This window comes from Bufo bufo, chromosome 2, assembly GCF_905171765.1.
Source record: "Bufo bufo chromosome 2, aBufBuf1.1, whole genome shotgun sequence".
Classification (NCBI taxonomy): domain Eukaryota; kingdom Metazoa; phylum Chordata; class Amphibia; order Anura; family Bufonidae; genus Bufo; species Bufo bufo.
Genome location: NC_053390.1, coordinates 308,588,425 through 308,613,491, shown reverse-complemented (window position 1 = coordinate 308,613,491; position 25,067 = coordinate 308,588,425). Strand labels below are relative to the sequence as shown.

General features: G+C 44.2%; 1 protein-coding gene across 1 annotated transcript in view; it reads right to left on the bottom strand.

Moving 5' to 3' along the window:
* LOC120989052 (large neutral amino acids transporter small subunit 2) overlaps nt 1-25,067 on the bottom strand; it is a 53,011-nt gene that overhangs the window by 9,713 nt on the left and 18,231 nt on the right. The window contains exons 3-7 of the mRNA XM_040416909.1: nt 19,411-19,615; nt 19,180-19,331; nt 5,042-5,167; nt 3,853-4,006; nt 129-252 (exon numbers count right to left, since the gene is read on the bottom strand). Of these exons, the coding sequence (XP_040272843.1) occupies nt 129-252; nt 3,853-4,006; nt 5,042-5,167; nt 19,180-19,331; nt 19,411-19,615 (761 nt within the window). The remainder of the gene's footprint in view (nt 1-128; nt 253-3,852; nt 4,007-5,041; nt 5,168-19,179; nt 19,332-19,410; nt 19,616-25,067) is intronic.

Sequence of the window (25,067 nt, the reverse complement as noted above, 5' to 3'; positions counted from 1 at the left end):
AACACACACACACACATGAGTGAATGGCTAGCTATATGTTAAAAGGTTAGTTTGGCAACACAGGACATACATGACACCACACCATATGTAAGTAGTGAAATGATTAACACTGATGTAGTAATACTCACCACAGCCACGGCATTGGAAGCCAGTAGCTCCTGAGGGGACATAGCTGTCACATAGGCAATGTTTGCAAAAACATAAACAAAGGTGACAAGTGGAATAGAGATGAAGATGGCACGTGGGAGATTCCTGGTGAAAGACACAAGAATTAGCCAGGTCTTGCCACTAGAGGGAGACCTACACATGTTCATATTCCATGAATGTGACCAATTCTACAATGGCCATGGATTTTCGCATAGTTCTGAGAAATACTACAAATGATGTATGAACAGGTTACTGGTGTCAAAGGTGAATGCAGAGCGGTGACCTGTAACCTGTACAAGCACCGGCATAGTAACCTGCGTCACACATGTGACATGTTGTGTATAAATCACATGTACATGTGCATGTGCATTTACTGTGGCAATGAAATGTGCTATATTATAACTGAGATGAACCAGATGTATGTAAGCTACAGAAGCAAGCATTGCAAAAATAGAAAAGAAAATTGCCTGGACAAAAGAAGCCCCCCATTTATTTAATATCATCTTTGCTGGATGCCAACCAATAAATTCACAGTTCTGATAGGGGTTATTCCTTTATCATACTCTTTAACGATAAATCAAGTTATGCATTATCTGCTTTCATATAACAGCACATCACAATTGATTTATCATATTACACAAGAGCAGCTGAGTAGCCCTACAGCAGCAGTGAAGTACCTGCAGCTCCCATCTCTCCTACTTGGCGAACTCTAAGAATTATGGAGGAAATTTGCAAACCCTGTATACTTATTTCCTGCCATAAAAAAGTCACAACTTATCGGCGCTCCCCTTTTTTTTGCATAAAAATGTTATTTTTTATTTTTTATTTTACTCCCTCCAACACTTTTTAAAATGTGGGCATCCTTAAAGGGGTTATCCAATTTTAGAAACAGCCCCCCCCCCCCCCATGTGCCAGGCCCCTCAGAGGGAATATACATACCCCGCTCACTGCGCTGCTCCTGGTCCCCGCACCGCCGCTTCTCCCTGTGCAGGGATTAAAACATCGCGGTTGACGCTAGGTAGGCTCGTCCCTGTCACCACCTGCCATTGGCTGCTCCCCCATTCCAAAACCGGATGTACAGGGAGAAGCAGCGGCGCAGGGAGCGGGGTAAGTATATTTCCTCTGAGGGGCCTGGCACCTGTGTTTGTGAAATTGGATAACCCCTTTAAGTTAGGTTCACACCTGCGGTGGGAATTCCGGCAGCGAACAGCCTGCTGGAATTCACCGGATCCGGAACTGCAGAGGGAATGCCCACCAGTCCCATTCAGTATAATGGGGACTGGCAGAGATCCGGCCACATTCCAGCAGACTGTGCAAAGAATTGGCCTGACAAATCGCTGCCGGAATTCACACTGCAGGTGGACGAGTGGGTGTACACTAGATTTATAAAATGCTAATTAAGTCAAAAAACATTCAGCAATATCACTCCAGTAGTGGGTGGTGAGGAAAATAGAGTAACAAGACAAGTGTTAAAAATTAAGACGCACCAAATTTATCAAATAATATATGTGACATTTGATAAATTTGGTGCAAATTATGGCAAAGCAGACCCAGGCAGAGCTGACAGTGATCAAGCTCACCCCATGTCTGATCTGTTTTAGAGGCGGCATCACAGAGTGAGCGGTCACCTCATTTGGAGGAGACTGTAGCATGGGAGAGGTAAGCTATTCTACTTCAAGGTAAGAAGGGCATGTTCATATTGGGCAACAGGTTTCACTGTATGATGGGCATGATGCTGTACTCTAAATGGGGTCATATGCCTGCACCTGGGCGAGTTATAGGGGTTTTCCCAAGACTAATACTGATGACCTATCCTGAAGATCGGTCATCAGTATCTGATAGGTGGGGGTTAGATACCCACCGATGAGCTGTTTGATAAGGCAGTGGCGCTCCTGCGAGCGCCGAGGCCTTCTCACAGCTTTCCTGCAGCTCAGGTGAGTGCAATACCAAGCACAGCCACTAGACAATGTATAGCACTGTGCTTGGTAAGCTGGAGAGACAGAGGCACTCACAGGAGCATCGGTACCTTCTTAGCTGATCTGCGAGGGTCCTGGGTCGTATCCCCACTGATCAGATACTGACTACCTACCCCAATGGGTCATCAGTATTCAAGTCTTGAAAAACCCTTTTAAGTTGCAGCAATCTTGAGTTGGGCAAGCAGCTGCACTCCGGTCTCCGGAAACATGGTTGTGCTCTGCATGGCGAGGGTGGCAGCACAAAGGAGGCCCATGCAGCATGCTTGTACTGTATAAGGGTGCACTCACAAGCAACATCAAGACGTCACTCATGTTGTCCTATGCGGCTGAAAATCATCTATCCCTGTGTCGTGTTCTGCTGCAGAATATACAATCCGCAGCATAAATGTTGTTATGTTGTGGATTTTCTGTTTGAGAATCTATCTATTCAGTTCAATGGGAAATTGATTCTAAAGTGGAAAACCCTGTGGAAAAATCCACATAATGGATAGAGCGTTTTCCACTGCAGAACAAACGTTCATACAAAACAAAATGTTTGTTGGGTGATCACATCTTTCATCTAACACCTAAAAGATTATTTTGCTGGCAGCACGTTGCCCTGTGTAAACAGACAATATACAGAGTGAATTCACTTTGGTATCGAGCCTTCTCAAATGCACACAGGCGACAATTGACTTGTATACTGTTGATCATGCTTGTTTATTGCCTGGTGTTGGCCCATGTAAGAGGACCCTTAGGGCTCATTCAGATGGACGGATGTTTTTTGCGGTCCACAAAAATGTGGATCCGTTTTTTTATGGTCAGTTCAGCATGTCCACAAAAAAAACGTATTGCATTCTGCATTTTTGCAGACCCATAGACTTTAATGGGGCAACGTCCAGATTTTCACTGACAAGTATAGGACAGGTTTTATTTGTTTTAAGGGGCAGTGGAACGCAAGAAATGATGCGGACAGCACAAGGAGTGCTGTCCGCATCTTTTGGGGCCCCATAGAAGTAAATGCAGAAAGCAACATACGGCCAGCCATCTCAATGAGCCCTTAGGCTAAGTCCATAAAGCTCAAAGCTCAAGTATATACTGTATTTTTCCTCAGATGCATCCCCCCCCCCCCCTAAAAGTGTGTGTGTGTGTGTGTGTGTGTGTGTGGGGAAAATGGCAGTGCGTCTTATGGATTGAATACTGGTGAGCGCTTCCATAATTATGGTAGTGCTCACTAGTACAGAGTAGGACCGGGAAGCGGTGCATACAATGCTCATGAAGCTGGCTGTACGCAACACTCCCTGGTCTTCTTTGGGCACCGTGCTGCACTGTCCTGACTGCGTACAGCGTCAGGATGTAGTGCGCACACTATGATCTGATGTCACAGTGCAACAAGGTGCCCGGAAAAGACCAGGGAGCGGTGAGTGCAGGTGTCTGATGAATAATTTTTTTTTTATTATTTTCTTCCTTTAAATGCTAGGAGGGTCTTACGGAGTGAAAAATACTGTATATTAAACAAAAAAATGAAGAAAAAAAATTATATTGGCCACCAGGACCAGAATGTTATCTACATTGTAGACTAGTCACCAAACTGTATCTACGCTAAGAAAGTTATTGACCGTGAACAATGTCATTTGAAAGAAATACAAGATATGTACCTGAAATGGTATGAAACATATCTTTCAAATAACACAGAATTTTCCATTCCACCATTGTAAGGCCAATGGTTGGCACTGCTTGTCATTCTTACTTGTAGGGATTCACCAGCTCCTCTGTGACGTAGTTAAGAAAGTTCCAGCCACCGTACGCAAAGGATCCTTGAAGGAATGCCAACGCAATGAGACCAATGTCTGGCTCCTGGAAATTCTCAAAAGCGTTCTTTGGTTCCAGCCAGAAATATTCCCCTGATGTAAAACAAGCAGCATGGTAAGGCATGGTAACAGAAACCAAACTAGCCAATAAATGACCCTTCCACTCAAAGTAGATTTTCTGGCCTGTTTCAGAATGAACCAATATTTCTACCTCCAGCATTACCTATGCACTTACATTACTGTCCGAGACTCCATCCACTTGGCAAAACCATCTAGTTATAGATGGCACATATGCACTTTCTGTGCAGAGATATGGTGCCTACATACGGTACTATATAGTTGCAATGCTTCTAGAAGAGAATACCTCCATAATCTATGTGGCATCTGATGGAGCCTGACATCTGTTTAGATTCATGTAAAATCTGGAGAAAAAAAACAAACTATGTCCCCATATAAAATTTGAAGCTAACAGCGCTGTATTAGCACAACACAAGCCCTTATAGTGATATAATTTAATCTAAATATATTTCTGATACCATAAAAAAATGCAGTAGGATAACTTAAAGGGGTTTTCCAGGCTTCTGATATTGATAGGCTATTAATATGGGCAGCATGGTGAATATTGATGAGCTGGGCGGCGCTTCAAAACGGCAGTTGGGGCGAGGCTGGCTGGGCGCAAGTGGAGATGAAACACCGCCCCTTGGGCAGAAAGAAGACGATTCCAGCAGGTTATAAAACTTCATTTTACTGTATTTATAAGGTGGACAGGGGGGATACTTAGATGATTCTAATACACTTTATAAGACCTGTACTGTCATATATATATACCTAAATATGCTTATTGGGCCTGTCAGTGTCCCTTTAAGTTCCATTTACATGAACATTCAAAAGAGGGTCCAATCATGGCAGTAACTTTTATGTGGGCATCATTGTCGGCAGCACATCTCCATATGTAAACAGGGATGTGCTGCCAACAATATACAAACTATAAGGTGAGCGAACGATCATCTTTATCCCCATGTGGGAGGCATCAAATGAGCGCTGATCGACTTGTTAGAGTGACGATTGGTGCTCATTATGGCCAAGCATCGGCCCCTGTAAAAAGTCCAGAAGAATAAGAACCCTTACCTTTACAGATCTGGACAAGTCCCATGATTATAATCAGTCCCAATGCAAGCAGCTTCCCAGCTGTGAATATGTCTTGAACTCGGGTGGCCCATCGTACGCTGGCACAGTTCACCCAGGTGAGCAGCACTTAAGAAAGAACAGACAAATGGTTGGAAACAGATCGCTAGCACAGATGATGCTGACAAACAAACAGTTTTACTGCCTATTCCTGCTACTACTTCTCCGTAACATATGGCTTCATTCACTTTTATTGTATATAGGTGCAACATTTACTGAGATTCACAGCAAATGAGTCAAAACTAGCCTTTATTTACTTAGCGAAGCTTGAGTGAGGGCCGGCAGGTCATCAATTACTTTACTGCATATTTTGCACCTAAATGCAATGTTTGCAAAGGAGCCATAGTATACAACACTGATGTAGTAAATGTGAACCGCATCTGGAGGCCACAAACAGAATAATGGCCAGAATTGATCATTTCTACACTAATGCTAAAAGCTGCATGTGGTCACGTTCATTACCTGCCGTTTCCCTCCCAATAATGTATACTTGCATAGGAAGAAAAAAAAACAAAAAAAAAACACATACTAAGTAAATCTCCCAACTTTGGAGAAATATAAGGAAGGGAAAACACCAGCGGCAGGCATAGCTACAATTTTTTTTTTACTTTACGGCAAGCTACACCTTTAGGCCTCGTTCACACGAATGTGCGCGCTCCGTGGCTGTATTGCAGACCACATTTGCAGATCCGCAATACACGGGCGCCATTCCGTGGGCATTGCGCATCACGGATGCAGACCCATTCACTTGAATAGGTCCGCAAATCCGGAGATGCGGAACAGAAGAACTATGGAGTGCTTCCGTGGGGTTTCGTCCCATACTTCCGTTCCGCAAAAAGATAGAACATGCCCTATCTTTTTGCGGAATGGCCGGATCGCGGACCCATTAAAGTGAATGGGTCCGCGATCGGCTGCCCCACGGACGGTGTTCGTGCATTGCGGCCCGCAGCATGACCACGGGGCGCACAAGTTCGTGTGCAAGAGGCCTTAACCTCACCCAGTCCCTATCCGTATACACACACACACACACATATATATATACTCAATGAAGCCCAGTCCCTAGAAGCCAGAAGGGCTTCCATGTGCCTCCGGATCTGTGTGGCAGCACCGCAAAAGATAGGACATATCTTATGTGGCTGAAACATGCAGATTGCGGGTCTGCACAGCGATGTGGGGTACACACGGCCAGTGTCCGTGTTTTGCAGTTCTGTGGTTTGCATGTGAATGCACCCTAAGAAAGTCCCCTTAGATGATATCAGTGTGCTGTCCGCATCCATATGTCCAATCTGAAAATTGTTGAACATTTCCTATTCCGGTCTACAAAATGCAGTCCATGGACCCACTGGAGTCAGGGGGGCACATTTACTAAGACCAGCTTTTTACATAGTTATTAGTTTCCTCCTTCACTGCCGTATGCTTCATCTAGTTTATGACAAGGCATAAATGTTAGCCCTGGCATGGCCCTCGACATGACCCGATTCATCCCTGTCCCACCCAACTGCCAAACAAGGTGTGAAACAAGCAGTGTGACTAAATATTGTTGCACGGCTAATAAAAAAAGGGACATCCGACAACTATTTTTGTCTACAATAGTTGCAAGTCACTTAATAAATGACCCCCAATGCATCCTGTAAAAAATGCAGATGGGACATGGACGGTATCCGTGTGAATGTAGCCTAAGAATTCTGAGACCTTTGGAATAGTAAATCTGCCCCATTGTCTCTGATCCTCTATAGGTCCTCGCTGAACAATTTGGACAAACCTAACCGAGGGAGAGGATCAGGTGCATGATATAGCAGTGCCAGAAGGATTGAAGGCTTCCATACACATTACTGTATCGTTTGGCAGAAGCCACCATTTTCATTGTGACCTGCTGACAATGTATATGTGGAGCTCTCGACTCTCCCTCGTCAGATGTCGGGCGAAACAAGGATTGGGCACATTGGATTTGAATGCCCCATCCCTTTGTTTTTCTAGGACAGTGATGGTGAACTTTAAGAGACAGATTGCCCAAACTGCAACCCAAAACCCACTTATTGATCGCAAAGTGCCAAAACGGCAATTTACCCTGAATACTTCAGTCCAATATATTATATCTTCCATGTACTTTATCATTTAGCTCTAATAGCATGCCTACATTCAATGTGCTGCCTGTGCAGTTCATAGTGTGCCCTGCGCCGATGAATGGCAGGAAAAGTCTAAGGCTACTTTCACACTTGCGGCAGAGAGATCCGGCAAGCAGTTCCGTCGCCGGAACTGCCTGCCGGATCAGGCAAAATGTATGCTAACTGATGGCATTAGTAAGACTGATCAGAATCCTGATCAGTCTTAAAAATGCCTGATCAGTCGAAAAAATGCATTGAAATGCCGGATCCGTCTTTCCGGTGTCATCCGGCAAAAACGGATCCGGCATTTATTTTTTCACCTTTTTTTCAGTCTGCGCATGGGCATACCGGAAGGACGGATCCGGTATTCCGGTATTCTGAATGCCGGATCCGGCACTAATACATTCCTATGGGAAAAAATGCCGGATCCGGCATTCAGCCAAGTCTTCAGTTTTTTTAGCCGGAGATAAAACCGTAGCATGCTACGGTTTTCTATTTTGCCTGATCAGTCAAAACGACTGAACTGAAGACATCCTGATGCAAACTGAACGGATTACTCTCCATTCAGAATGCATGGGGATTAAACTGATCAGTTCTTTTCCGGTATAGAGCCCCTGTGACGGAACTCTATGCCGGAAAAGAACAACGCAAGTGTGAAAGTAGCCTAAGGCATATTGGTACACCATAGACTTTTTCCAGGGCGTGGGTGCCCACAGAGAGGGCTCTGAGTGCCGCCTCTGGCACCCGTGCCATAGGTTCACCACCAATGTCCTAGGAGATAATGCATGGAGGAGTTGGCGAGACAGGCGTTGTCGATCACTTTTAAAGGTGTATGGGCATCTTTGGGCTAGTGCTAGCTGGTGAGGTCTGTATTGAAGCAAGGCGACGCTGCCACTTTGCATCTCACTTGACTGCACACAAATGAGATCTAATACCTGTGCCATGACCAGAAACGCAATCTATGTCATCTTGCCTATCAAGCCTTGGCTCAAAGCTCCAAAATAACACTTAAGTGAATTGGAAAGAATATTTATCATTTAGAACTGAATGTGCTCTATAATTCTAACATCAGTAGCAATGTCATCCTCCGGCCAAATGTTGCTCAACCCTCAGAGATGCACTGTGTTGCGGCAGAGCACACAATGGCATACATACTGCTTGGCTGCATATATTCAGTAGAATACCGCATAGCCTAAGAGGAATTGGATCAGATTCACATATTGATGCGAATGCATCATTCTGTAAGAGCCCAGCTCTACAGAATACATAGCAGTACATGAAGCACTTCTTACAGTTTCCTAATTCCTTCTGAAGAACTGCACAGAAGGGGTGGCATCGCGCCATCCTACTAATCATTTATGGCCCCTTTCCAGTGCCCATGTTCAGACAGGTGAGACACGCCACCCTGAAATAAGGAGGAAGTCTGAAAGTCAGCAAGGACGCTTCCTAAGTGTCAAGTCTGTGCATGGTGTGGAAGGGCAAACCCCATATGGAGGCTAAAAACTGTTCTTCCATGCCTCCACCCAATAACGTGTTCCTGTGACATTGAGATAATGAGTATGAATTGGGAGAGCCCAGTTACTAGGCGATAACATGTATGACGTGTGTGTATAGAATACTATGTGCACAGACTGATAAACTGAGATGGTAATGGGGGAAGGGTTGTGCCATTCCCACCCCCGACACTTCTCTATCATATCCTTTGTAGGATGCAGGAATAGTCATCCTGTTATTTACTGTCCGCATCTATTCACTGCTTTTCTGCTCATTATCCATGTACATAGTAGCTACATTTTATACTATATTAGCTAACGTTTTTTTAAAGACATTTATAATGCATAACCTAAAGGACCCTACATGCGCTGTACAAGGACTAGCAAAGAATACATTGGTATGCAGCCTCTGAATGAACAATGGGTTAATGGGCGAGACCTTTTCTGAATCTTTATATGGTTCATATAACATGTGTATATATAAATTACTACATATGGCAAAGGAAAACTGCAACCAGATTTCTTCTTGTGACTCACTGGGTACGATACTATTCCAAGCCGAATGCATGCAATCAGACTGAGAAAAACACATCACATCTGTAGACCATAAATGCATCAATAAAACAAAAACAAAAAGGACATTTGGGCAGATTTACCAAGTTAAATCTGGGCTGCAATCTGTGGCCCCCCTCACAGCATACCAAGCACAGCACAGTACATTGTATAGCGGCTTGTGCGTGGTATGGCAGTACAAGGTCCAGTCACTTGAATGGGACAGAGCTACGGAGAGGCCACGTGACTGGCCTAGGAAGAGGCTGGAGCATTCACCAGTACGCCATGGCTTCTTCAAACATATGATCAGCGGAGCCCCCACTATACAGATACTGATGACCCCTTTACCTACCCGTTCCATCTCTTTTCATAGTGAGAATTTAGATGGTATAGAAATGTACACATACAGATTAGGAACGCTTGAACTAACACAGAAAGTTATCCAAGGGTCAATCTGTAGAACAATGTTGACCATTTGCCAAAGAAAGTTTCCAAGGAATTGACAGAAGGATTGATTTTGGCAGCACCGAGCCATGTTTTTAGCAGCCATCACTGGTCTATGGGTCATTACAAAGGCTTGTTTTCTTTCAGATCTGCTTTATGGTTGCTTTATGTAAAGTTGTGATGTCTCCTGCCATAAGGATACATACCAAATGTATCTGGTGAGGATAAGGGGTTAAAGGCCGCTTACATTGGCCGCTTATCAGTGACTGAAGCATTAACTGCTCTGTGTGAATGGAAGGGAAGATGGAGAATACAACCATAATTTATTGTTGAACTCGATTAATTGTCCCACCATAAAAATCACCGCTATCGGCACAATCAGTGATGTTTACAAGCTATTGCGGCATAGTGTATAACTCTAGGCTGTTAGGCAGCATTTATGGTTCCCATTGGCAGTGAGGATTAAAATGATGGAAATATCCATTGCAACCTCTGCAAAAAAAAATTAGATCGAGGATCATTCGACGATGATTGCAAAATAACTATGTAAATAGTCCTTTAGACCTATCTACTTCTTGTGTGCTTTCCTAGAAAGACAACTGGAGGACAGGTAGTGGTCACACACTTGTAATACCACTCCATTCAAAGTCTATGGGATTGGCAGAGAAAGGCAAACGATGTCTTTGTTTCTGAGGGGGAAGGGAGACTGCAGATGAAATCTTTACCTTGGGTGAAGGGAAGCCTAGCTATACTTCTAACTACTCATACTTTACATGGTGAGCCATAAACATAAAATATTAGATTAAGTCCCCCATGCACATTAGTGTAATGTCTTGTCAGCCAACAGTCTAATGTTTATGGGGAGCTCCTAACTGTTCCCGGACAGTAGTTGTGGGAGAGAATAGGACAAAGTGAGTATTTTCTTCTCCCAGGAGATAGGTTTCTCCTCTCTCTCCATTGTGGAAGAACTGAACCAAACATGTATCTGTTTGGGAAAGTCAGGAGAGATAGCCATCGGCATGCTCGGACTGGCCCACCGGGGAGGCAGGGGATTCCTCGGTGAGCCCCCAGTCTCCTGCACCCAGAGATAAGGCAAAGGAGTAATTATTTATCTTGTTTCTCAGGAAAGATAATTATTGTAGCCACTAGGTGGCAGTATCGCACAGTGATGAAGCCTCCTACTGGTGTAAATTGTACAGGAGGCCATGCAATATCTTCTAAATTTCAGGGCGGCTGGCAGTGAAGGAGGAGAGAACATGTCTGGCCATCCTCCTGCCCTCCCTGCTGTCAGAAACTGGTTGCTGGAGAGAAGGACTCCTCTGCGGTGCTGGGCTGATTTCTCAGGTGTGTGACAGTAGTGAGCTATAGGAGACTAAGGGGGAAATAGGGAATTTGTTTATAGTAGACTCAGATTTGTGTATATGTACTGCTCTCTACAGAGTTCAGAGTGGCATTGGGGGGACTCTTCCCTAGGTCCCCCCCAATGCCTCTGCTTTAGGTACACCCCCATTAGTGCCACAGCTCCAGATGCCCCCACTCTAAATGCACCGCTAATATTGCATCTTCTCCAGTTACCCCTGCTCCACAATCCCCACTACCACCCTACCTCAGGTGACCCTAATGCCTCTGTTATGACCCTCCGTTTGTGCCCTTTGCTTGGGCTTTGTTAAAGGTTATGACCTGCTACACTTAATAGGGCTATGCATAAATGTCTTGGTGTGTTACCTTTATGGAGGGAAGCTGCTAGACATCTTGGGTCAAACAGATGAAAAATCTAGATATATTGGTATCAAATAGATCTGCAGACAAAAACCTCATGCCTGTGGCTAACTCTACAGACATTGGTCACTAGGACATTTTTAAGAAGGAGTTTGATCATTCTCCTTTGTATTAGGTAAGAGAGAATGACTGATCTCAGGATCCCTGCATACTATCCATTACTTTTCATCATCATACGGGCAGAAGTTCAGCTGAATTAATAATGTGTGAATGGTCACCTGGGGTATGGATGTGCAGAATATGTTGGATTGTTTAGTTCAGCTGGACACTATATATGAATGGACTAATACTTATAAGTAACATTACCTCCTGCAGTACAATGGAAATACGCCGATAAGGTAACATGTATTACATAATGCTCTCTTCCAAGTATTCTCCTCACAAGAGTCGCTGTATGACCTCAAGTAGTGATTTGTTTCTCCTGCTCCAGTTTAAATAACACAATAAAGTTCTCACTAGGCTGCATGCATAGCTGCTGGTGATGTGATGTCACTGGCGCCCATGGTTTAGTTTGTCCTATCCATACTCCAATACTTGGAAATCACTCATGTATGTGTACAATGTCCTGAGGATCACGGCATTCTGCCAGGCCAGACAACTTGTTTTCAAGCTCAGAAGAAATTGGAAGACAGATGGGAGGGAAGAGAATATTAACCAAAAATAACCTGTGGGAGAAGGAGGAGGAGTAGTAACTCAGAAAACTGTACAAAAAACACACTTGAAAAAAAAAAAAAAAAAAAAAGAAGTAGAGCATTGAAAACAAGGACAAAAGAGGAGACGAATAATCTCAAAAACACTGACTACAATAGATACGACTGAACCACCTCTTCAGACAAGCCTACAACCAGTGACCCTGCTGCCTCTATACCGCTATGACCAGCTTCACCCTCACCTACTGTGTCCTTCTCCCATACCATGTAGATTGTAAGCCCTCTCTCCTTCTGTACCAGTTTGTAACTCGTCTTGTTCATGCTTAGTGCAATTGTCTGTATTAGGCTACATGCACACAACCGTATGTGTTTTGCGGTCTGCAAAAAAAACGGATGACGGATCAGTTTTTTTTGCGGATCCATTGTAATCATGCCTATCCTTGTCCGCAAACTAGAAAAAAAATAGGACATGCACTGTTTTTTGAGGAGCAACGGAATGGACATACTGATGCGGACAGCACACGGTGTGCTGTCAGCGTTTTTTGCGGACCCATTGAAATGAATGGGTCCGCATCCTATCCGCCAAAAAAACGGATCGGACACAGAAACAAAATGCGGTCGTGTGCATGAGGCCTTATGGATGTACACCCCTTCTCATATGTACAGCGCTATGGAATGAATGGCACTTTAATAATAAATAATAATAATAATAATCATCAACTCAGAAACAAAGTGGCTACAACAAGTACATCACATGTGTCGCCATGCCGAGCTTCATATACTTTTACCTTGAAGTTATCGGACAACCTATGATATCTCCAACAAAAGTACACTGCTCAAAAAAAATAAAGGGAACACTTAAACAACACAATGTAACTTCAAGTCAATCACACTTCTGTTAAATCAAACTGTCCACTTAGGAAGCAACACTGAGTGACAATCAATTTCACATGCTGTTGTGCAAATGAGATAGACAACAGGTGGAAATTATAGGCAATTAGCAAGACACCCCCAATAAAGGAGTGGTTCTGCAGGTGGTTACCACAGACCACTTCTCAGTTCCTATGCTTCCTGGCTGATGTTTTGGTCACTTTTGAATGCTGGCGGTGCTTTCACTCTAGTGGTAGCATGAGACGGAGTCTACAACCCACACAAGTGGCTCAGGTAGTGCAGCTTATCCAGGATGTCACATCAATGCGAGCTGTGGCAAGAAGGTTTGCTGTGTCTGTCAGCGTAGTGTCCAGAGCATGGAGGCGCTACCAGGAGACAGGCCAATACATCAGGAGACATGGAGGAGGCCAACAACCCAGCAGCGGGACCGCTACCTCCGCCTTTGTGCAAGGAGGAACAGGAGGAGCACTGCCAGATCCCTGCAAAATGACCTCCAGCAGGCCACAAATGTGCATGTGTCTGCTTAAACGGTCAGAAACAGACTCCATGAGGGTGATATGAGGGCCCGACGTCCACAGGTGGGGGTTGTGCTTACAGCCCAACACCGTGCAGGACGTTTGGCATTTGCCAGAGAACACCAAGATTGGCAAATTCGCCACTGGCGCCCTGTGCTCTTCACAGATGAAAGCAGGTTCACACTGAGCACATGTGACAGACGTGACAGAGTCTGGAGACGCCGTGGAGAACGTTCTGCTGCCTGCAACATCCTCCAGCATGACCGGTTTGGCATTGGGTCAGTAATGGTGTGGGGTGGCATTTCTTTGGAGGGCCGCACAGCCCTCCATGTGCTCGCCAGAGGTAGCCTGACTGCCATTAGGTACCGAGATCAGATCCTCAGACCCCTTGTGAGACCATATGCTGGTGCGGTTGGCCCTGGGTTCCTCCTAATGCAAGACAATGCTAGACCTCATGTGGCTGAAGTGTGTCAGCAGTTCCTGCAAGACGAAGGCATTGATGCTATGGACAGGCCCGCCCGTTCCCCAGACCTGAATCCAATTGAGCACATCTGGGACATCATGTCTCGCTCTATCCACCAATGTCACGTTGCACCATAGACTGTCCAGGAGTTGGCAGATGCTTTAGTCCAGGTCTGGGAGGAGATCGCTCAGGAGACTGTCCGCCACCTCATCAGGAGCATGAACAGGCGTTGTAGGGAGGTCATACAGGCACGTGGAGGCCACACACACTACTGAGCCTCATTATGACTTGTTTTAAGGACATTACATCAAAGTTGGATCAGCCTGTAGTGTGTTTTTCCACTTTAATTTTGAGTGTGACTCCAAATCCAGACCTCCATTTTTGTGTGATTTTGTTGTCAGCACATTCAACTATGTAAAGAACAAAGTATTTCAGAAGCATATTTAATTAATTCAGATCTAGGATGTGTTATTTTTGTGTTCCCTTTATTTTTTTGAGCAGTGTACAAGACCTCAGATCTTTAGGAACATGTATTCTAGCATGTGTCCTATAATTTTATAAAAAAAGAGCACTTATTTCTCTTCGGAAAGGATTGTATGGTGTAACATTTATATGATTAAATGTTCATTTCAAAAGTACATGAATTCGTAAGCTTGGTGCAACAATCGGAATGGGAACCTCATAAGCCCACCAGAGTTCTGCACATCAGGCTCCGTGCAATGGTTTCCATTCTAAACAGCAGCCACAAAACATAGTAGATCAGGGCTATACTCATTAATCCAGAACACATGTATGTGGTGTACGTGTGAGTTTACGGCTGGCCATAGATAAGATTTATGTTGGCTAAGTCCAAAGGACAAGACGACCATCTAATGCAGTGTTTCCCAACCAGTGTGCCTCCAGCTGTTGCAAAACTACAACTCCCAGCATGCCCACACAGCCTAATGTATACCGGTCATCCCAACTTCCCACCAATATATCTGTAAAGAATAAATCAAGGCAACTGGACTTACTGTAGAATTCTTGAAAACGTTTCACTCATTCTTCCAACGAGCTTTCTCAATTCTGAGTGACTCTACAAGAATTCTCTGGTAATAAATATGTAACTGAATCAACATCTGGTAATTATACCCAGCATGAGGTCAGAGGTGTGGATTCCACTATCCTAATTGGAGTCAGTAGGTGATAATGACCTACCAGAAAAAGGTGTCAAGACAGCATTGTATGTGGCAGACAATAGATGTCTCCTCCCCCCCCCCACCTCTATTCAAGCTTGGCTTCTCCATTTTTACGTAGATGGCCTCCTTCACACCTCGTTTGTACCAATCAGCCTCCTTATCCAAAACACGTACTTGACTGTCTTCAAAGGTGTGACCTGTTTCTTTTAGATGTAAGTACACGGCTGAATCTTGACCAGAGGTTTTGGCTCTTCTATGCTGAGCCATACGCTGATGTTGTTGTTGTTTTGCCGATATACAGTTCTGAGCATTCCTCATTGCGCTGGACTGCGTGCACAATGTTGTCCATCTTGTGTTTAGGCGTTGGGTCTTTTGGGTGAACCAGTTGTTGCCTCAGTGTGTTGCTGGGTTTAAAGCAGACAGGGATGTGATGTTTATTAAAAATCCTTTTGAGTTTCTCAGACACCCCAGCTACATATGGGATAACCATATTCTTGCGTCTGTCATGCTTCTCGGCCTCACTGGTAGTCTTGGTGCCCTTTCTTCTCCTTCCTTCTGTTTTGACAAAGGCCCAATCTGGATATCCACAAGTTTTAAGTGCCCCTCTGAGGTGTTTGAATTCCTTCGCCTTGGCCTCTGTGATGGTGGGGATTTTCTCTGCCCGGTGGTGTAGAGTCTGGATGACTCCCAGTTTGTGGTCTAGAGGATGGTGGGAATCAAATAGCAGGTACTGGTCTGTGTGTGTTGGTTTTCGATAGACCTATTCCCAGCTTCCTTCCCTCTTTCACTGTTATAAGACAGTCCAGAAACGCCAGTTTGTTGTACTGCATATCTTTCCGCGTGAAATTGATGGTATGATCCACTGAGTTGATGTGGTCGATTAAAGCCTGTAACTCTTGTTTATGAATTTTAACCCAAGTGTCAACCACATATCTAAACCAATGACTCGGTGTAATTCCCATGAAAGTGGTCAGGGTCATTATCACCTACTGACTCAACACCTTTGACCCTATGCTGGGTATAATGACCTCTGACCCCATGCTGGGTATAATTACCAGATGTTGATTGTTACATATTTATTCCCAGAGAATTCTTGTACAGTCACTCAGAATTGAGAAAGCTCGTTGGAAGAACGAGTGAAATGTTTTCAAGAAATCTACAGTAAGTCCAGTTGCCTTGATTTATTCTTTACAGATATACCATGACCTGGATAAATGAGAACCTTCACAGACACTTCCCACCAATAGAACAAAGGGTCAGGCACATTAAATTTTACCAATCCTGATCTTTTTGTTCTCAAGGGAGATAAGAGGCTGTCAGAGGAGCTGACTCACACACACTGAACACACATGAATGCTCTGCCAAGCATGCATGTATGTGTATGGAGGAAGCTGGGAAGGGTAGCCGTCAGCCTTGGTCTGTACTACAGATAAGTGAATCGATTCTTCACTTGTCGGGGGCTGTTCCCGCAGGCAAAAAAGGCACCCACCTGCCGCAAGATTGACAGGGCCGGACATTTAGTCCCGCCCTGACAATTTCCTGCCTGCGACGCTGGCCTGATTAGCAGAGCACGGGCACTGGCTCTGAAAACTGAAGCAGCAGCGCAGGCAGGAAAGACAGACCCCCAAAGCTTAAGAAGTCCTGCTAATGAGATTAATAGATTCATTAGAATTGACTCACTCATCTCTAGTCTGTACAGATCACTTTACTACAGTTATCTGCTTATCATTACAGGCAGGATTATGATGTCAGATATCACCTACATCTAGTTAAGACCGGATCCACCATTCACAATAGGTGATATCACGGCTTCACTACTCCCTCCTGACCTCTGCTCCCTCGCTGTAAACATCCAGTTTGAAATCTCTGCATCCAATCACTGGCCGCGGTGGAGACCGGATGCACTATCCTCTGGATAGATCTGTATCTGATAGACGGGGGTCCAACACCTGGCAATTAACTGTTTGAAAAGGCGGTGGGGCTCACAGTAGCAGACTGTAGGGACACACCATGTTATACCTTTATTCATAAACTTCTAGCAGGAATAACAGAGGAATGACCAATATACAAGTATAAGAACAGATGCTACAGAATAGCCCTTTTATGTGGAATACAGCTATTTACTAAAACAGGCCTGTCAGGATAGGCGACAGGTTCACTTTAAGATTGTGTGCGTCACTGTTATTATCAGTTCCCGGAGATACAAAGAACTGGAGGACGGAAAGAAGCCACATCCACCAGAGCCGTAATACAGGCTGGTTATAGAAGGAGATCCATATACGTGCTGTCACTGGCAGATCTCATGCTGAGCTGAACACAAACACGCGTGACGCTCCTGCCTCAGACAGGCATTATCTCCCCTCACTTCCCTTCCTCTACCTGTCTGCTGACTCAGCCCTGAGTAATCAGCCTGTCTGAATAAGGGCACTTGAGGCCCAGCTGTGCTTGCACAATCCACTCCCCCCTTCCTCTATGTTTTCAGCTTCCATGGAACCAGTTTAAGCAGGATCGTCTCCTCTCGGCTGCCAGGCACTATGTCTAGAGCACAGTCCAAAACAACCCATCCCCCTCATCATCTGAGACAAGGGCTGTAGCCACAACCAAAGCCCAGTCCTTGCCTAGTAACTGCTCTCACAAGTATGTGAGCTGAACCCTGACATCTTGGCCTCATCATATCGGGGGTTGTTTATTAACAGTTATATGCCAAGTCACAAGACCCCTTTTTTCCGACTTTTCCAACACTCTTGCGACAGTATTTTGGAGTGGCCTGACAGGGGCCGGTACATCTGCCCTGAAAAATTTACTAACGTTACCAAATATTCACTAATGTTTGCAAAAAACCACTCCAGTCAGGCAGGGGCAGGAATAGTTTTCACTAGAGGCGCACGGACTGCCGAAGCTGCGCCTAATTTATGACACATTATACGCATCTCAGGATCAAACGGCCATTGTTCAGTTCCAGTTATCGCCCCATTATGGTGTCTGGAAAGTAGAGTCATAGGACGCTGGGCTATGTATACGTTGTACCTTGCATGTATGTACTATGTCATGGCGTGAAGCTTCCTATGTGCTAGGTCACGGCAATGCTCAGGGAAGTTGATGCCTTCTCCTGTGTCCTGTACGTGAAAGCTAAAGAATCTGATGATTTCCCCATCTTACTCTACCACTACAATGCACAAGACCTGACTTTATTAATATACACCACCAATGTGTCTAACGAGTGTATATATTAGTACGGATTACCCATGTTAACACTGCCCCATTCCTGTGTTACTACACCGCAGGAGAAATGCTAGCACAGGCTTCCAGTATCCGTAGTTTCAGGTGCTGCACATCTCGTATCATCTGAAGGCAATTGTCTATGCTGTGAAGATACGAGATGTGCAGCACCTGAAACTACGGATACTGGAAGCCTGTTCTAGCATTTCTCCTGCGGTGTTGCTATCAGTGTGTGAAGAGTGGGAGAAGAGGGTTGCATTGACAATCCAACACAATGGGCAGCACATTGAACACATTTTATAAGTGGTCAGAAACTTGTAAATAACTCATGAAAGAATAAAGTTACGTTAAAACCAAGCATACCATTGTTTTTCTTGTGAAATTCCCAATAAGTTTGATGTGTCACATGACCCTCTTCCTATTGAAAAAACTAAAGTTGGATTCAAAATGGCCGACTTCAAAATGGTCACCATGGTCACCACCCATCTTGAAAAGTTTCCCCCCTCACATGTGCCACAAACAGGAAGTTAATATCACCAACCATTCCCATTTTATTAAGGTGTATCCATATAAATGGCCCACCCTGTAGAGTTAATATCCCACTCTAGAACCTCCATACTAATGGATGAAATATCTGGAACTCTAGATTTCCATAATTGCTTTATTACCACACAGATTATTATTAACAGATTATTAACACAAAAGCTCATAAAAAGGGCATTTGTAATCTACAGGTAAAAGAGCACAGAGAGGACTTCAGCAGACAACACAGGTAGCCCTTATTATACTCACATAGACAAACCGCTGCCAACAGACGGAGTCCCGACTCCGGTGCGAAACAGGTTGGGAAGAGAGGTTGTAGTACATAGTTTGAAAAGGTCAATGCAATGACTGCCTGGTTTGTAGGATAGATGACCAAAACCGCAATCCAGAGTCGGAGGAAACTGCAGAGCAAAACACATGTGGTTTAACACTGAAAATCGGAATATTGGCTTGTTCTCCATTTAAAATGCGAACTCTTACCCCGCTAGTCCACCAAAGATGTCCTTAACATATGAATAGTCTCCTCCAGATTTGGGAATGGTGACTCCAAGCTCGGCGTAACATAGGGCACCCACTGCAGTGATTACTCCAGTGACAATCCACACGATGAGGGCCATACCCACTGACCCAGCATTTTCAAGTACTCCCTTTGGAGATACAAATATCCCAGAGCCGATAATATTTCCTACAAGACAGGATTTTATTGCATGAGTGAAGTCATGGGGACGACGATAATCAAAGTTACAGAAATGGAAAAGGTTGTAAAGGAAATTATGATAAAGACAAACCACTAGAAGTCTAGCGCATATATATGTTACCACTACACACTTATGGGGTCATTTATCAAACTGGTGTCAAGAAGAAATGGTTTAGTTGCCCATAGCTACCAATCAGATTCCTCCTTTCATTTTCCAAAGGAGCTGTCCAAAATAAAAGGTGGAATCTGATTGGTTGCTTTGGGCAACTAAGCCAGTTCTACTTTACACCAGTTTGATAAATGACCCCATTAGTACACATACTTCTACTTAACCTCTGGCCATGTCACCATAGAAGATTCCTCAGGCAATCTTATAAAAGTTTCATTATTTTTTTTTACATTTCGGATGAGACATGTAATTAAAGGGAATCTGTCACCTGCTTTTACCATTTTAAGCTGGCACCATCGCTATGTTGACTAAAGTACCTTATTTCCAGCAGTCTTCTTTTTACTTTATTTCGTTTTGATATAAAAGCGCTTTTTATGTTATGCTAATTAGGGTCCAAGGAGCCCAGAGGGGTGTTTTTTTCACTCTCCGGAGCCCAGTGACGCCCCCCCTGCAGTGCCCAGCCCGCCTTAATTTGAATTCCAAGGACGCCTCCTGATCATCAAATAACCTCCCACAGCCCCGTCAAACGGTTCCACCCCCTCCCCACGTCATAGTCTACCTTATAGAAATGCCCCGTCCTTCTTCCTGTCGGCGGCCAGAAAACTCGCGCAGGCACAGTACTGCCAGCGGCCTGCGCGATCATCAACCTCCTGAGGGCAACAGCCTCAAAAGTCTCACTTGGCATGCGCCGAGCCCAGTGATGTGACCTGAGCGCTGTTGCCCTCAGGACGTTGATGATCGCGCAGGCCGCTGGCAGTACTGCGCCTGCGCAAGTTTTCTGGCCGCAGACAGGAAGAAGGACGGGGCATTTCTATAAGGTAGACTAGGACGTGGGGAGGGGGCGGAACCGTTTGCCGGGGCTGTGGGAGGTTATTTGATGATCAGGAGGCGTCCTTGGAATTCAAATTAAGGCGGGCTGGGCACTGCAGGGGGGGCGTCACTGGGCTCTGGAGAGTGGAAAAAACGCCCCTCTGGGCTCCTTGGACCCTAATTAGCATAACAGAAAAAGCGCTTTTATATCAAAACTACAAAACGAAATAAAGTAAAAAGACTGCTGGAAATAAGATACTTTAGTCAACATAGCGATGGTGCCAGCTTAAAATGGTAAAAGCAGGTGACAGATTCCCTTTAAGGACTTATACATTTTCAGCTTGACGTACCAATATTTCCGGTTAATTGCCTCCTAATACCAATATGAGATTTGCTGACTTACATTTTTCCAAAGTATATAAAAAGGTTACATTGGCATTAAAGTACTTGTCATGGAAAAGTTCAAGAAAAACTAAAAAGGATTTCTCACTGCTCCCAGAGAGCACAGAATCCTATTAAGGTTCAGCATGCCATTAGATCTAAACCCAGACAGTCTTGTGACAAGAATTAACAGCCTACAGCTTGGGCTATCATAAGACTGACTTTACTTACCTGAGGATAATCCTAAAAGCTACAAACCTACAGAAACCAAAGTAAAATATACTATAAAAAAAAGCATGGGAAAAGTTGTCAAAAATGTTGGATGCTCAGCTGAGAGTTATTTCTTATGACCCCCCTCCCCCATATACATTAGACGCTTGGCACGTTATTTTAACTCCCTAATATACCAGTTGTCTGCTTTCAGATCACTTAGCACAAGGGTTCATTTACACCGGCAGATCAATTGCCCAAACTAGTGTGAGAGAAGACATATTGGAAGTTGATCGGTGCTCGCGTTTACTTTCATTTTTAATTGCCAATTATCAGGAAGGGTTTGAGCAAACTACTGTTCTAGTGATTGTTCCAACCCATCCTCCTACAGTAGAATTACATTAATTGTGGAGATGTGCTGCTGATACATGATAAAAGATGCAAACACATGGGCATTCTCTGGTTTGTTTCCTGATCTCTGGGCAAGCTTACATGGGGCAATGAACAGGAACCAACGTTCATTCAGCCAATCATACACTTGCGTAAAAGGTTTAAGAGGTCCATACACCTTCAACTATTTTTCCTGACTCCTCCATACATGTGTATGCTCGGTTCAGTCAATGCCAAGAGAGGAGAAAGCTGCTGTCAAACACCTCTCATGGTGCCTCTTATCTCCTTCCAGAATGACAGGATCAGGCAGTAAAATTCAACTTGTCCAGTCCTTCTTTCCCATTATATCATCTGTTGGGGAGAGTCAGGAGACCCCACCAAAATCGGCACAGTTGACTGACGATAGTCTATCATTAGCAAATCTATACCCTTGGAGAAAAATTAAAAAAAATTCTGCTGGCCATTAATACACACTAACAAAAAAATAATGCACCAAAAAGAAAAGAGTTTATTGGGGAAAACTGTACAAGTGAAAGAAGGCTGTTATACCTCCCCTAGCCTGGATACAGGATGATATATGATTGGGCATGGAGGCACACAGGTTCTGTATGGTATCCTGCAGCACATGGTCTCCCAGATGTTACAGCTGGACCTGTAGATCCTGTATATTCATAAGGTGCTGGAGCTGGAATCCCTGCTGTGTGTGGGTGAGCATTGTCCTGCTGATAAGCCAGTTGGAAGCCCTGCCACAAGAGGCAACACATGGCATCAGGATGTCCTGCACATATCGCCAAGCTGTTAGTGACCCTTGTATCACTACTATGGGGGACTAATAGTAAGGTAGGATGGCGTGGCACTCTTGGATGGGTGCTTGGGTTGTGGGTTCCTAGCCCACAGAAATGTCGACATGGAAACTTCAGCACTCCAATGCATATGGTGATATTAAGGTGTTTTTATTTTGTATTGTTCTTATGCAAGGCAACTTAAAGGTGACAGTGTGACATTTCAGTCAACATAGACCTTTTTCAAAAGGTCTATGTTGACCGATTAACGCAGCGTTAATCATGGTGTGGATACACATGTCTACCAGCTCAATACATCCTCCATCCTTTTCTCTTACTCTCTCACTGGCAACTTGTGTTTAAAAAAGGTCTATGTTGACCGAAACGTCACACTGTCACCTTTAAGTTGCCTTGCATAAGAAAAATAGAAAGTAAAGACACCTTGATATCACCATATCCACGAGTGCTGAAGCTACTATGGGGGACCGACTGTCATATGTGATGGCTCCCCAGATCATCCTACGAGTGTGTCGCTCCACAGCAAAGGCAGGATTGAAATACTCACCACTAGACCTCCATACTCATACAGAACCTGAATTTGTTGCTACAGACAGTAAAGATTCATGTTTAGCAGTCCAGGTTTCTCGTTCATGGCACCAGTGGAAACTAAGGCTGCCAATTCATCAAAACCATCATCCTGCTTTTCAGAGTCTAATGGTGCACCCCCTCTCAGTCTGTCAACTGGGCAAAATGTCTTCAAGTGCATTGTAAAGGTATGTCAAGCAGTCAACAATCTCTTCCCAAAAGGTACACTAGCCAAAAGTAGCATCTGAGAGCCTTTTCATAGGTGGTAAAACCCACTGTCTAATAAGACCACACCTGTAATCATCCACGTATCTTCCTTAGACCTAATCACATGCCGAGTTTTACGGTAAGCCAACATTTCAATTTGGTTGATTTTTTTATTTTTATTTTTCAATGAGTGTGTATGTCAAGTAACTTACTACCATTATAGCCACAGTATCATAACACAAGGATCTCTTCATATGCCTAGGAATGAGTTAGAGTACAACTACCATTTCCAAGAATGAGAAGAGCACGACACTGAGCAATATATTACATGACATAGGAGGAACTGGAAGCTCCTGGCCCAATGCAACATCTGTAACAGGACACTCACCTGCCATTTCTAATACTAGTGTCTTCATATGTGGCAGATGGGCCTCTGGGCCCACTTAGGCTCGAAGGCCTGGGTGAGCACGCTTCCTCTGCACCCCCTATGGCCCCTACATGGAAATAAATAGTGTTTTTGTTCTTGGAATAAAGACTACTTTAGTTAAGTTCCCAGAAATAACCAGATAAGACAATACGCTTTGGGCAGAAGTAGTTGCTTCTGACTCCTCTTACTCTTATTCTCTGAAATAGACAGATCAAGGCCCTACTGTTTCTGACATGAATGAGTAAAACAAGACACTACTTTTGTCTCCATAAACATGTAGACCAGGGTGCTGCTCCTGTTACCAGAAACTAGAACAGGAAGACATTCCTATCTTAAAGTGACAGAAGATAATTCTGTCTAAATTCAACAAAACAATACTTTCCAAGCCGGCGAGAGGCTAAACGCTGACGTTCTCGTTACGGTTAGTAAAGCTGTACTCCACCATAAAAAGTGAGCGTTGATATGGACATAACATGTCAGGGAAATACTGTTATATGCTACAATTGTCTTATGTCAATTAATGCGACAGTATTAAAATATAGCCACAAATCTGAAATACGCTACAAATGCTTAGAATTACCAAGCGTACACAGTCCCTTCCTATATATCAGTTAAGAACGGAGAGCCTCTATCAAGAAGTACTATGCTGAATCATATGGACAACCATGCATTTAGAATGCCAGGGTGTAATACTACATTTTAACCTGTAGTGGCCGCTGCTGGGGAAATGAGCAGCTGATAGTAACTTCTCTTGGCAAAATCAGGTGATCACCAGGTGGCTCTTATATTAAAGTCATTGGCTGTGATGGAACAATCCCTTAAGGCATCTTGTGTAGAAATTATACATGAACCACTTAATGTAACATTTGGTAATAATTCTACCATCAGGAATGAATGGCAATAATACATTTTACAGACGGCTGAAGGTACATTGCCTGTTCAATCTCCCCTCAGAGAATGAAATGCAATAACATGGCTATCAGCGGCAGAAATCAGAACTGATAACAGTTTAATAAAATTCACTAGCCTGCAAGACGAAAGGTAACTCTTATATTGCTGAACCCAAATCACAGCAAAAGTAGACAGCAGCAGGAAAGTATGTCCGCAGAATAAAAAACATAAGTTGAATTGCAAGTTCTAATGCTGTAGCTCACATCCAGTCATCTTAGGTCCCAGCTGGACTGGAAGAGATAAGGTCTTATGACCGCTGCAGCCAATCACTGGCCCCAGTTGTCACATGCAGGGCTGTGGAGTCGGTAGATAAATGGTCCGACTCCTCCGTTTTTGGTACTTCCGACTCCCCGACTCCTCTGTATTTAATATGCAAATGTATTTTATACATTCCTTGAAGGAAAGAAAGGCAACATACATGTCATTACCACAGAACTACTGGCTAGGAAGCTGCTTTCTCCTTTGTGTGCTGATCTTCTGCTGAAGATAGGGCAGTGGGGGGATCCAGGAAGGGCCATTTATTGTAAA